General features: G+C 45.5%; 1 protein-coding gene across 1 annotated transcript in view; it reads left to right on the forward strand.

The window, feature by feature from the left end:
• Positions 1-971: 971 nt before the first annotated feature.
• Positions 972-14,886, forward strand: part of RAB44 (RAB44, member RAS oncogene family) — a 32,706-nt gene continuing 18,791 nt past the window's right edge. The window contains exons 1-2 of the mRNA XM_045843590.1: positions 972-1,008; positions 5,318-5,535. Coding sequence (XP_045699546.1) covers positions 5,329-5,535 — 207 coding nt within the window. The 5' untranslated portion in view covers positions 972-1,008; positions 5,318-5,328. The remainder of the gene's footprint in view (positions 1,009-5,317; positions 5,536-14,886) is intronic.

Genomic DNA, 14,886 nt, shown 5'->3' on the forward strand with positions numbered 1-14,886 from the left:
ATTTATTTTTAGGGAGAGGGGAAAGAGAAAGAGAAGCAGAGAAACATCAGTGTGAAGTTGCTTCTCCCACGCCCCCAACTGGGGACCTGGCCTGCTACCCAGGCATGTGCCCTGACTGGGAATCAAACCGTCAACCCTTTGGTTTGCAGGCTGGCACTCCATCCACTGAGCCACACTAGCCAGGGCTAATTGTATAACTTTTTAATGCTTACATTTTTGACCCATATGAAATTATTTTAGAGTTAAAAGGTCCAATTTTTTTTTGCAAATACGTAACCCATTCTCCCAATGGTTTATTGAGTGAACCATCTTTTTCACTGATTTGAAATACCACCTTTATTATACACTAAATTCCCATGTATATATTTAAGTTTATTCCTGTCTATTCTTTATTTTGTCCCATTGACTCATCCATTTATATTCATGCCTCAGTACCACACTGTTCTGATAGTTGTGGCTCTACAATGTATTTTGGTGTTAGGTTAGACTATTCTTTAAAAGATGATTTAGATGTAAGCCTTCCCTGATGTTTCAGGACACTGCCTGAGAGTGAACACCTGAGGTAAGGCATGGTGTGCAGTTTTACAGCCAGCGTTAGCCATAACTGTGCCTATCAACTCCCTGGCTGGGATAAGGTATGGTGTCACCATGGCAACCAGAGAGTAGGGTCCAATTTCTGGCTTCGCCATTGAGGGCCGGATGACCTTGGGCAGTCGACCTCACCCTTTGGAGCTTCTGCTTAGAAGGACTTCCCTCCCAGCTGCAGCATTCTCCAGTTCCAGGATTCTACAGCAAGGGGGCCTCGGGAAAACCATACAAAATTGTGAAAGGATAAGCAGTGGCCACTTCTACAGGAAGTCTTAGAAATTAACACAGAAGATTGGCTTGCTGGGAAACGGAAGAATGATTAAGCAAGAGACAAGACTGTTAACAGTTCCAGAGCTAGTGGGCTTCTGAACGGGCAGCTCCAGGAGAACGGGCTGCATGCACGGCTGGAGTCTGTGAGAGGTGGGAGCTCCCCTGGGTTGCAATGCTTGCTTTCTTTGGAGAGATGAGGATGGGGGAGGCAGCAGTGGCCCCCATGCAGCTCCTATGACAAGGGTGCAAAGGGCCAAGTTCTCTTTTCTTGTGAATTTGGGACTCTCTGCGTGGTCTAATGGAGGGCACTGGAGTAGGAGACTCGGGCACATTACCTGCCCTTAAATGGTCACGTGACCTTGGGCAAGTCACCTGGCTGCTCAGAGCCTCCTTTGTCTATCAGGTTAGTGAGGGTAGAGGTGAGTGAGCCGAAACAAGGCGGGAGGGGGGGCCCTCAAACCCCTCAACTTGGACAGTTTGGGTTGTGTGACTATCGCTATTGCGAGCAGTTATTGGAGTAAGTGGGTTGAGAGCCGACCCAGTCCCTCGCCCCTTCGGTGAGAGAAGGGTGGGACTGGGGAGGCCCCATGGCACCCACAGACGCTGTGAGGTCCCCTGCCACTGTCCCCACCCTGTCCTTACACAGCTCTCCACTTCCTGACTGAAAGCCCAAGGTGACCGCTCCCCTGAGGAATCCCACAGCAGGGAGCTGATTCCTATGGGTGCCTGGGAGCGGGATTCGTTTGCTCTCGTTTGGCTTCAACCTTTGTGCGACTTCTTGGGCAAGGAATGTGAGGAGAAGGAGTTGTGCTGGGGTGTGTGTATGTGTTATGAGGGGACTGTGACTGGTGCAGGTGCGAAGTAGCAGTGACCTAGGAAGGGGGATGTGGTGGGGTGGGGGTGCTGAAGGAGGGTGCCCCTGCTGTCTGACCCTAAGGTATGTTGCTCTGAGTGAACACACGAGTGGCAGGGACGTTTGTACATGAGCTGTGAGGGTGGTCGTTACCATGAGGGAGCTGCGGGTGACGGCTGACTGAGTGGAAGCTGGCTGAGGGGGGAGTGTGTGTGTGTGTGCGCATGCATGTACACCCGTGCAAGGACTGACTGAAGGATGTCCCCACTGTGTCTGAATGGCCATGCCTGTAAGCGGGTCACAGATGCCCACCGGAGCAGGCATGGGTGGGACAGGGAGCGGTAAGGCTGTGAGGGGGTGAACACTGGCTCTGACTGAAGGTGACAGGAGCTCTGAGGCAGTGCTGGCTGTCGGGCACCTGTGGCCTTTCTGTCCCAGGCTTCCTGACAGACAAGTGGAGGCCACTGAGTGGCCTCCAGGGAAAGAAGGTGGACTGGCTCGGAGGGCTGACGTTGGGGACTGTGGCAGAGTGGGGGCTGGGTGCGTCTTTTCTGTAAATGCCTCCTGGAAAGGGGCTGTGGAGGTGCAGCCGAGCTCCTTCCCAGAAGAGACATTAAGAATGTCCTGTGTCCTGGAATGTGGCCACAGGGAATGTATTTCAGGATTCTAATCTCCTTATGGAGCCTGACAAACGCAGCACTGTGGCACCCGCCTCACAGTGGACTCTTCCCCCAACTTACCAGTTTGAGAAGCTTCCGTAATGGGAATCTTATCTTGCTGCCTCGAGTGTGTGTTATCTCCATCAACGGAAGTGCATGTGAGACTTAATTTTCCAAGTCTCACAACCCCCAGTAAAGCCTGCCCCCCTGCCCTGCTCCGCGAAGCCCTGTCCCACCCATGCCTGCTGTGGTGTGCGTCTGTGAGCCACAGACAGGCCTTCTGCCACCGAGGAGTTGCCTCTGCAGGAAGGGGTCTTGGGTGAAATCCATCCCATGACCAACACATTCTGCTGCTCACGTCTTTGAGGCTGGGAGCTTCCCTCCCTCAGTTTCCTCATCTGTCAAGTAGGGATAAATCATATCTGTTCAGTATCTGGCTTTTATGAGGCTCAAATGGAATGTCACCCTCACCCATGTTGTCACCACCATTGTCATTGCCACCTTTACCAGCCATCACTGTATGCTGGGCACAGCTGTGAGTGCTTTCCATGGATTATAGATTCAGCCAGTGTTTGTGGAGTGCAGACTGTACGTGAGGCGCTGTTCTAGGGATCTGGGTTGCAGCAATGAGCAAGAGTCAACTCCCAACTACAATACAATACATTGTATTTCAGTGAGAGGAGATGGAAATTTTACAAAATAATGGAGTGAAAGACCATTCTGGTAAGGCAACAAGTGCTAAGAGGAAGTAAAGCCAGAATGGGGGGTGGCAATTCAACTTTAATTTTGTCACCCCTGTGTGGTAAATACTACTATTTTCATGTTCCAGTGAGGAAACTGAGGCACAAGGAAGTTAAGTGACTTGTCCAAGGTCACACAGTTAGCAAGTGGCAGGACTGAGAGAGGCAGAATCTGACTTCAAAGCACTGTGAGTAGATGTCACCTCCGTTCTTGGGCCTCCTTTTCCACGTCTACTGGCCCAGAGTCGGGGATAAACTGCCGTGGGGGCAAGGGCACCTGTTCCTAAGGGAAGCGCCTGCATGCCTGCTTGCCACTCTGCCGACATTCAGCAGGCACTCAGTGAATGCTCGTCAGGCAAATGCATGCCAGACCTTGGGAGACACTGGGCAGAAAGGAGTCTTCTCAGAAGAGGTGTGCTCGTAACTGCTCTGTGGGAGGAAAAAGCCCTGATTTGTCCCCTTTGCCATTTTGCATGGAGTGTATACTCCCACAGTGTCCCAGTGGAGCCACTGGGTGAGGAAGGGAGGAGCATGACTGGCTCTAACGCTCGCTCCGGAGCCTGGCTCCAGCGCACCGCTGCTGGTTGACATCTGTGATTGGGAAGCAGGAAGCCTGGCTCCAGCTCACCGCTGCTGGTTGACATCTGTGATTGGGAAGCAGGAAGTGGCACGGCAACAGACTTTGAAGGCCCCAAGAGGGACAGGCAAAGAGATAGACGGATGGAGAGACAAAACAGGGAGAGACAGAGACTACTTCACTTTCAACCTTGGGGGTCTTGCCAGGGGGAGGAATTGCTTCTTTCAAGATCTATGCCTTCTGTGTGAGGGAATTTGCCCAAGGCGAGACTGGACCAGTGGCTCTAGGACCCTGGAATGAACTCATCATCCTTGAGGCAGAGCTCCCTGACCCTTCCGCTCAGCCAGTCTGTCACCTTGGGTCCCAACAGGGAAAGCCCAGAGGGGTGTCTTGTTCTGTTGCCTCCGTTCCTTTGCACATGCTGTCCACGGCTTCTAAACCCTATCTGCCTCCTTTAGAGCTTGACTCAAGTCCCATGGCCCACAGGAAGCTGCCTGACCCTGTGCATATGAAGCTTCTCCCAGCCCATACAGTTCTGTGTACCCCAGACTTTGTCCCTCCAGGGCAGGTCCCCGGATGCCCCTTCCAAACTCCAGCCTCCCTTTCTCCTACCCTGGGGCCTCACCTGGACAAAGCCTTAGCCATCAAAATCCTTGTTAATTGACCGGCTGACCTAAGACCTTCAGTGACAGATGGAAGAACTCTAGTTCATGAATTGGACAACCCTTACTTGAGTACCTACTATGTGCCAAGGAGCTGAAACAATGTGAACCAAGGTGCACAGTGACATCCATAGGGGAGCCCAGGGCATCATGGAGCCACAGACAAGGGGGTGCTGAACCCTACTTGAAGTTGAGGGTAGAAGGCTTCTTGGAGGAGGCAGACTCTCAGCTGAGGGAGGAAGAGGCGCCAGCTAGGTGAGAGGATAAGAAAGTTGGGAGGTTGGGGCAAAGGGAGCAAGGGAGGGAGGAACCGACCTCCTAGGAGTGGGACGTGGTTGAGAAGTCTGCTGTGGCTGCCAGGGGTGGGGTGGGGGAGGGAAGGAGGGCACATCCGGCAAGGCCACCCTCGGGGGAGCTCCTGACCCTTGTGGGTGTGTGGAAAGAGTAGAGAAGTGGAGTTGAGGAGGAAAAAAAGCTGGAGGTGAAGTGAAACAGAGAAGGAGGAGGTGACTTTGGAGGGATTCTCTCGCAGAAGGTGAGGTGTGAGGAAATGGTCTGGAGGAGCAGCGGGAGAGGCGGCTTACAAGGGGCTCCCCGTCTTCAGACAGTGAGACTCTGGATGGCCCTCTGCAGCCACCCCCAAGCCCTAAACAGAACCTACCCTGCACTGGGGGTTCTTTTATATAGCAGCCAGAGAAGGCTGGACAGTTGATGTGAGATCTGAAGAAGATGAGGGCACGTAAATAGCTCAGGGAAGAGTATTCCAGGCAGAGGAAACAGAAAGGCTGAAGGCCCTGGGCGGGGTGTGCTGGAAGCCATGAGGTCAGAGAGGCCAGCGGGGTCCAGTCAGGCAGGGCTGCATCACCCCAGGCGGGTTTTCTCCAGGGGTAATGGGGAGCCACGGGAGGAATTTCAGCAGGCAGTGACTGTGCTGCAGCCCAGTGTCCCTCACTATTCTTGGTCTCCAGGTCAAAGCAGCATGGAGCCTGGACAGAGGGTGACCCGAAAAGGCCGAAAACTGGGCTCTAGCCGCCGGCGGCAGATTCGAGAGCCCGCTGATGGCCAGGATGCCCCTGTGGCTCCAGAGCGAGAATCCTGGTCCTCGCAAGCAGCTGCAGAACTGCAGAGCTTCTTCCAGGCCTGTGGTGCCAAGGAAAGGGGCTTTGTCACCCGCAAGGACCTGGAGGTGAGTCGAGGACCATGTCCCATCCCCTGAATCCCTTTTCAAGACTTGCCATCCTGGGAACACAGGGCTTGCCTACTCTGTCCCCCTTCTCTCATCTAAATTTGATCTCAAAAAAAGACTAGGAATTTGTTTATACTAATGTGTAAATGGCTGATAAAGCTTCATGTGTTACCTTCTTTCAGAAACATTTACATAAAAATAAAGATAAATAAATATATAAAATATATTTCTATATATTAAATATAAATATAAATATATACATATATTGCCCTGGCTGGTGTGGCTCAGTGGATTGAGCACTGGTGTGCGAACCAAAGGGCCGCTGATTCAATTCCCAGTCGGGGCATTTGCCTGGGTTACAGGCCGAGTCCCCATTTGGGGGCGCGTGAGTGGCAACCACACACTGAAGTTTCTCTCTCACTCTTTCTCCCTCTCTTTCCCTCTCTTTATGAATAAATAAATAAAATCTTTAAAACTAGATAGATAGATTTGAGAGAGAGGGGAAGGGAGAGAGAGAGAGAGAAATAGTAATGTGAGAGGGCAACATTGATCAGTTGCCACCCATACATGCTCTGACTGGGGATTGAACTCCCAACCTAGGTATGTGCCCTGACCAGGTATTGAACCCATGACCTTTCAGTGTATAGGATGCTGCTCCAACCAACTGAGTCACGCTGGCCAGGGAACAAACATTTACATTTTAACAATGGAAAAGACTTTAAGCCAAAGAAGTAACTTGCAGAGATATAAATTTAGGCCCACTGAACAGGGAAGTTTACCTTGGGAAGCAGTCAGGTCTGGAAAACAACCATGTTGATGACTGTAAGCTTGAATGAAACACAAGATCAGCCATCTTGTGTGTTCCAGTAAGGAGCCTTAGGCTGTGGCCTAGATCAGACTGCCTGATTTTTCTTTGGTTTTTCCTTGTTCTCTGCAAAGGGCCTTATGTGGGTTGCTAGAGTCCCACTGGGCCTGCTGTCTCCTTCTGATACTGCTTCATGCTCCAGGTTTTGTCCTTCTCCCCACAAAACTGACCTTTCCTATAATCCAGCCTCAGGGCCACAACAAGGTATGAATGGTTGATATTAAAATATAACTTTCAAAAGAGTTAAAAAAAGTTTCAAGTAAATATAAAATCAGCACTTATCAAAGGTCTTACCTAACTATTACTGTTATTAATTAATGAGGGAACCAGTAAGATGTCATGATGAGTTTAAAGAACATTTTAGCCCTGGCTGGTGTGGCTCAGTTGGTTGGAGCATCATCCTGTACACCAAAACATTGTGGGTTCGATTCTCAGTCAGGGCACATACAGAGTTGGAGGTTTGACCCCAGTTGGGGCACATATAAGAAGGCAGCCATTCGATGTTCTCTTTCACGTTGATGTTTCTCTCTCTCTCTCCCCCTCTCCCCCTTTCTCTCTCTATAAAAGCAATGAAAAAAATGTCACTGGGTGAGGATTAAATAAGAAGAAATAAATAAAGAGAAAAAGAAAGAAAGAAAACGTTTGAGAAACTAGGATTTTTATAGGCAATTTGACAGAAGAGTGTTATGATAAGATGGCTTAGTTCAATTTTAAAAATGACTCATATCCAACATGCCATAAATCTTTGCGGTTATCTGTTCTGCTAGGAAAAAATAATTTTCATCTCTCCAGGACAAAAATCTGCAAGTTAACAAGTAACTTCAGTAAGTCTGGGATTTTACTTTAAGGTAAACAATGAGATGAACTAAGTGCATTTTTCTAGTCTATACAGTGCTTGAAAGGACATGCTGTCTACCTTATTTCCAAGTTTCAGACTTTAAAAATCTCTGTTATTTACTCTGCTGTCTGGAGTGACCATCTGTCTCGTCTGCCTGGGGCTGGAAGGGCTTCTGGCATGTGGGGTTTTCAGTGCTAAAGCTGGCCACCCTACATCTATCCCAAGGCTGGGAAACCAACCCAAGACTCTCTTCCCACCAGCTTTTACCTGCAGCCCCTATAAATGCGAGGGACTTCCTTTCTTCTTCAGGTTCCCCTTTTCTAAGGTCACTCCTCTGTCCAGAAGTGGCTGTCCTTGTCATCTGGCTCCCAGGAAGGTTTTGCTGGTGTTGTCTCCGTGTCCCTTACAGAGGACTTGTCATACCTGATTGAAAGAGAATCATTCTCCAATATGACACTGCAGTCACACAATTGATTCGTCTAACTGTATCTCAGCAGAAAGGAGGACAGATTCTTACTGAACCTGTGTCAATGACTACTCTGCCATGGAAAGTAAGGAGACTTGGTAAAAGTATTGGTTTCCAAATCAGGACAGGGTCAGCGAGATTCAGATACCATTTAATATGTTTAATTTCAGTTTACCCAAGCTGTAATCTACTAAACTGAAGGTTAGAGACAGCTCAAGAAGACAGAGAAAGAACTTTCTCATAGATCCACAAAAACAAAACAACAAAAATAATACCAATTATATTCCCAATGCAGAACCGCAGCTAGGTTTCCCTGAGCCGTTCATTCAGTTCCATGGAATTAATTCTTGTTCTGCTGGATCTTGGGTGAGTTGGCTGCTTCCGGAATCAAAAGAGTCCCGGAAATTGTCAGCCCACCAGCTCAGTCTGAGGGGTGATTAATGTCAGCTCGGCCTCCTGTCCCGAGGGAAGCACCAGTAGTTCCGGGAACCTGGTGCGGTTCTTTTCCACCAGCCTTGAGTCTGTCCTTGGTAGAAGACACGAACCGTGGCCTGCAGCTTTTACCGGAGCCTTCAGGCAAAGCAGGAACTTATTTAGCAATGAGGTTGAAAGGCTGTGGTTATTAGTGACAGTAACTAATAAGATCAGAGTGGAAGAGAGTCAAGTTCTCCCCGGGGGTACCGCACGTAACTATTTCACAAGGGTTTGGCCAGTGTTTCCCCCGGAGATAAGGGCACATTGTGGACAGCAAAGACACTGGGAAACCTCCATGGCCATCCCATCAAGCATGCAACTTCTGAAATGGTTCTATTAACAGCATTTTACCTACGTAAACCTAGCCCAGGAAAGGCTGAGCATCTCTTCTGACTTGACAGTTCTTCCTATGATACTCTTCTTTTTTTGCATCCAAGCTATATTTAATAACAGATCCTGTTTTAGGTTAAAGCCTCAGTTTTTATTTTCTTCTACATGTAACAAATATCGCACTATTTTTCTTTATTGATAATGATCGACTTGTTGAAGCAGGTGTTAAACACAATTGTATGAACTAATCTCAGTGAACTTAAAAATATATTTTTAAATATATGTATATACCACATCTTTATCCATCCTCCATTGATGGACATTTAGGTGGTTTTTGCATCTTGGCTGTTGTACATAATACTGCGATGAACAGCGAGGGCATATATTTTTTCACATTAGTGTTTTTGTTTTTTTAGATAAATACCCAGATGTGAAATTGCTGGATCATACAGTAGTTTTACTTTTAATGGTTTTGAGGAACCTGTGTACCGTTCCTCAAAACCAATGGTATACCCTGTATACCGTTTTCCATAGTGGCTGCACCAATTCGTACTCCCACCACAAGGGCATGGGGGTTCCCTTCTCTGTACGTCCTCACCAACACTTGTTATTTCTTGCCCGTGATGCTCTTATAATAGTAGTGAAGTATTTAATGAGTATAGAGAAAGATATCCCGAAGGGTTTTTTCCCCTAAATTTACTACCTGACATTGGAAAGGCAATATCAAAAGAGCTATTAGAGAAATTTGGCGATGATTAAGACAGGATTATGGGAGCCTGAGATACAGTACTTGGTTACCTATTTAATCAAAATGACAATAAAATGCAATATTTTGAAGTGAACATAAGAGTTACACAATTGCAAGGGTATTTAACTCTTCCATAAGAGAGGTACCTTGGAGTTTTTTTCTTTTGGAAAAATTAGAAAATGAGAAAGCCAAAACATAGAGAGATTTATTCTGTTGAGAAATGGGATCGGCTTTCTGGGCAACTTACACGGAAGATAAATGGTAACCTCTTTTTGACCCTTGTTAAGATCTCTAAAACCAATTTATCACTTTAATAAAGATGGAGCCCAACTTTAATTTAGTTCTGCATTAATATAACACAGGACAGTCAAAATTTCACAAGTTTTGTTTTCAATTTAATTTTAAACCCATCAAAACTGAGGCAAATTTGGCAAAATGTCAACATATTTCATACCTTATTTTCAGACTCAGGTATCATAAATCAAGGCAAATAAGATTTCCTTTCAGCAAACCCTTTACAACTCTCTATACCCACTCAGGTTTTGCCTTTTATATTTTTTCATGTTCTGAAACAACCAAAGACTTTAAGACAAAACCACTTCCTTTGTCCCTTGGAAAGCAAAAAACAGCCCATTTTCCTTGCCAACACACTGGATTTCTCTGTCACTATTCCTAGTATCTCAAACACCTGTGGTGACTATAACTTTTAACCAAAGTGATTAACCTCCATTTCTCAGAATGCACTATGGGGTAAGTAACTGAGAACTGTCTATCTTATATAAGCATTTCAGTAGACAAGCAAAGCTCACAAGTACACCGTAACATGACTTTCTAGAGTTGTACATATCCTTTATAATTTTAAAAAAATTGTGGTGAAAAATACCTAACATAAAACTTACCACTTTAACCACTCTTATGTGTAGTGACATTAAATAATTCACATTGTTGTGCAATCACCACCACCATCCCATCCAGAACCTCTTCATCGTCCCCAGCTGAATCTCTACACCCATTAAACAACGACTCCCGTCCTCCTACCTCCCCGATGCTACCTTCTGTCTCTGTGATTTGATGACTGCGGGTCCCTCGGGTAAGTGGGATCATCCAGGACAGCACTAGTCTTTTTGTGGCCGGCTCATTTCACTCAGCATGATGTCCTCAAGGTTTGTCCATGTGGGAGCGTATGTCAGAGTTTCCTTCCTTTTTAAAGGCTGAATGATATTTCATTGTGCGTATCTACCCCATTTCATCTGTTTGAGCTGCTTCCATCTTTTAGCTGTTGTGACTGCTGTTGTTGCTATGACCGTGAATGTACAGATACCTACTTGGTTCGGCTTTCCCATGCAGTTATTGAAAGTGCCCCAAATGAATTTACTCAGTAACATGACCCAAAGATATAGCTGCTGTCCAGCATGTAGATGCAAGAAGCAAAAAGATATAAACTCAAAATTATGCTTAGCATTTAAAATTTCAGTGTTATATTTTTCTTAGTTAACTTAATATTAATTCAGGTTTTCCAAGTTACTGAAGACCTTCAAAATTGTGTTTAAAGTGACATACTACAAAATATAAGAACTGTTAGTATAAAATTTGTTAGAATAATGAATCAATTTAGTTGAATACAGATTTAACTTTTTACAATCTTAAACATTATATACAGATAATGTTGGCATATTTGGCCAATAAGACAAAATAAGAATGTAGGACATTCAAATTAACTAGTTTCTTCACAAAAAACAAATCCAGATGTTATAAAAATAAAATGTAAACCTATGTTTTACTTTTAAAAAAATTATATTCTGTTGATCATGCTATTACAGTTGTCCTGAGTTTTCCCCCTTTGCCCCCCTCCATCCAGCACCCCCCACTCCCTCCAGCAATCCCCATGCCGTTGTTCATGTCCGTGGGTCATGCATGTAAGTTCTTTGACTACTCCATTTCCTACTCTGTACTTTACATCCCCGTGGCTATTCTGTAACTACCTATTTGTACTCCTTAATCCCCTCACCTTTCACTCATACCCTCATAAGCCCCTCCCATCTGGCAACCACCAAAATGCTCTCTGTATCCATAATTCTGTCTCTGTTCTTCTTTGCTTAGTTTGGTTTTTAGATATAATTGTTGAAAAATATGTATTTATTATCATTATATAGTTCATAGTTTTGAACTTCTTTTTGTTAGATAAGTCCCTTTAACATTTCATATAATATTGGCTTGGTGGTGATGAACTCCTTTAGTTTTTTTCTCGTCTGGGAAGCTCTATACCTGCCCTTCGATTCTAAATGATAGCTTTGCTGAATAGAGCAATCTTGGCTGTAGGTCCCTGCTTTTCATGACTTTGAATATTTCTTGTCAATCCTTTTAGCCTGCAAAGTGTCTTTTGAGAATCAGCTGATAGTCTTATGGGAACTCCCTTATAAGTAACTAACTGCTTTTCTTTTGCTGCTTTTATGAGTCTCTCTTTATCTTTAACCTTCAGCCTTTTAATTATGATGTGTCTTGGAGTGGGACACTTTGAGTACATCTTGTTTGGGACTCTGTGCTCCCTGGATTTGTATGTATTTCCTTCATCAAATTAGGGAAGTTTTCTTTCATTATTTTTCAAACAGATTTCCAGTTTCTTGCTCTTTCTCTTCTTCTGGCACCTCCATGATGCAAATGCTGAACCCATTGAAGTTGTCCCAGAGGCCACTTACAGCATTCTTGTTTTTTTTTAAGAATTTATTTATTTATTTTTAGAGAGAGGGGAAGGGGAAGAGAAAGAGAAGGAGAGAAATATCAATGTGTGGTTGCCTTTTACACTGCTCCTACCAGGGACCTGGCCTGTAACCCAGGCATGTGCCCTGATTGGGAATTGAACTGGTGATCCTTTGTTTCCCAGCTCATGCTCAATCCACTGAGCTACACCAGCCAGGGCCCTTCATCTTTTTTATGGATTCTTTTTTCTTCTCCTTGTTCTGTGTGGTTGGTTTTTGCTTCCTTATGTTGCAAATCATTGATTTGATTCTGGGCTTCATCCACTCTACTGTTGTTTCCCTGTAAATTGTTCTTTATTTCAATTAGGGTATCCTTCATTTCTGAGTAAATCTTGTTTATGCTGTTGAGGTCCTCAATAAGTTCCTTGAGCATCCTTATAAACAGTGTTTTGAACTTGGCATCTGATAGATTGCTTATCTCCCTTCTGTTCAGCTCTTTTTTTTTTTTTTGGAGTTCTGATCTGTTCTTTCATTTGGGCCATGTTTCTTTGTCTCCTCATTTTGGCAGCCTCCCTGTGTTTGTTTCTATGTATTAGGTAGAGTGGCTATGACTCTGTCTTGGTAGTGTGGCCTAATGTGGTAGGTGTCCTGTAGGGTCCAGTGGCATAGCTTCCTTTATCACCCAAGCTGGGTACTTGAGGTGTGCCTTTCAAGTGGCTGAGTACACCTTCCTCTTATAGTTGAGTCTTGATTGTTGTTGGCAGGTCAATGGGAGGAATTTAGCCAGGCCAGTCAGTTGCAAGGACTGGTTGTGACCACTGACCACCAATCTCTTCCCTCTGTGGAGGATCAGCTGTGCAGGGCTAGGATGGTGGTGCTCCGACATGGTCTATAATTGTCCCCTGGGTCCATAGGCTCTGGGGTTTCTTGGGTGGTGCAGGACAAGGTAAGCCCCCACCTGCGTTTGCCCAGGGCCACCCTGCCAGAGCTATAAAGCAACCTGAGATGGCTGCTGCTTGTGCTGGGCTTGGAGATTACCAGGCAAAGGCAAGCTGTGAATATAGGCTGGCTGCTGCTAATGCCAGGCCTGAGGCCACTTAGCAAGAGTTATGGGGACTGGAGGCTCACTAAGACTGGTTGTTGCTTGTTTGAGAGGATTTAGGAAGTTGTGAAGCATGAGCCAAGACCAGCCATTGATATGGAAAAGCAGTTTGTGTGGACCTGATAGTTGGGTGCAACTGAGTCTCTGGGGATCTCCAGGGTGGGGCAAACAGTGTTAGCCAGATTGATAGAGTCTTATATATAGCACCAGCTTCCTGACTTTGTGGCTCTGGGGGACAAAGGCAGGTTCAGAAAAGGGACAAGGGCCCCTGCCTACATTTCTCTCTGGGAGAAAGCTGCCCCCCAGCTCTTGCCTTTATGTCAGATACTTCAGTTTCTCCTTGTATGCCACTGGTGCCTTTCAAGCTGCTACCCTGGTGCTGGAGCTCAGAAAGAGTGAGTTTGAGTAGGTGAGACTATGTGAGGGTTCTTTAAGAGGAATTGCTTGGGACTCCACCCAGAAAAAAAACTGGGGAAACAGAGTCAGCAAACTTAAAGTTTTATCACACTTAGGATTCCCTCCAAGGCCGAGAAGGGCTTGGGTTCACCTCTCCCAGTGTGGTTTACTCCGTTCTGACAGCTGAGTCCACTGGAGCGTCTCCATGGAACCTTCAAAACTATTAAAATATAGTTTCCAAAAAGGTAAAAATCATGACCCTTAGGCAAAAGTAAAGGCAGAGATTTCTTCCACCAACTCAATTGCTGCTGGTTTTTGCAGCCAGAAGTTGTTGGAGCTTATCTTCCTGCACTGGGGGGCCTGCAAGTGTCTGGGACTACTTGCTCCTGGGATATCCCTCCTGAATTTTTATCCACCACACGTGAATGTGGGACCAGCCCGATCTACATCTCCACCCCTTCTACCAGTCCGGGTGGATGTGACTTCTTTAATTCCATAATTGTCAGACTTCCATTCATGTCGATTTCTGATAGTTCTGAGTAATGGTTGTTCTATATTTTAGTTGTAATTTTGATGTAGTTGTGTGAGGAGATGAGAGGTGTTTACCTGTGCCATTCCATCTTGACCCTTATATTATATTTAATATAAAGCAAACAGATAACTGTTATTTGTGTCTTGTAAACCAAAATTCTTAAACTAATCTAATTTGTCCAAGATTCACCTTAATTCTGTGAACCTGGCTCCTTAAAAGTTTTCTGAGAAAAAAGAAAATATTCTGAGCTAATAATTTCTTCTAAGAGGGACTTAAACAATTAGCACATTCAAAGCATTCTTCATTTTCTGTGACTTTGGGAAACACTGGACTTATGTAAGCACTTATTTGTCTCTATAAACCCATCAGTGCAGAGCCCCCAGGAGAGGCACAGGACTGTTAAGTTATTGATACCCTCCAGATGTAGAGAACTATTTCACATGCACAGTAAGAGTTAAAGCCCTTCTGAACTGCAGGCATGTAGACACACAGACGGAGAGGGAGTCTGGCTTTGTTTCTATAACTCCAGACATGGGTCAAAAGTCAACACAGAAACGAAACAGCTCACCAGTCCAGATCTCAAAGAGCTGCTCTCCCCCCCGGGGTACCAGATTCTTAACTAATTGGAGGTCACATGTAGAAAAACAGACAGTACCGCCACCAACAAAAGATTAGTAAATCAGATTTTCTGTTGTTTTTCAACCAACAGACCTTAGGTTCCCAGCATGTAGGCCAAAGAGATCACAGAATAATCAGTCCATAAAATCAGTCCATAAAATTGCTGCCAGCAAAAACCAAAACACAAATTCAACAAAAAGAAAAAGAAAAAAAACTGGGGAAACAGAGTCAGCAAACTTAAAGTTCTATCACACTTAGGATTCCCTCCAAGGCCGAGAAGGGCTTG

Source organism: Phyllostomus hastatus, unplaced genomic scaffold, assembly GCF_019186645.2.
Source record: "Phyllostomus hastatus isolate PE091 unplaced genomic scaffold, TTU_PhHast_1.1 phas_contig_40, whole genome shotgun sequence".
NCBI classification, from domain to species: domain Eukaryota; kingdom Metazoa; phylum Chordata; class Mammalia; order Chiroptera; family Phyllostomidae; genus Phyllostomus; species Phyllostomus hastatus.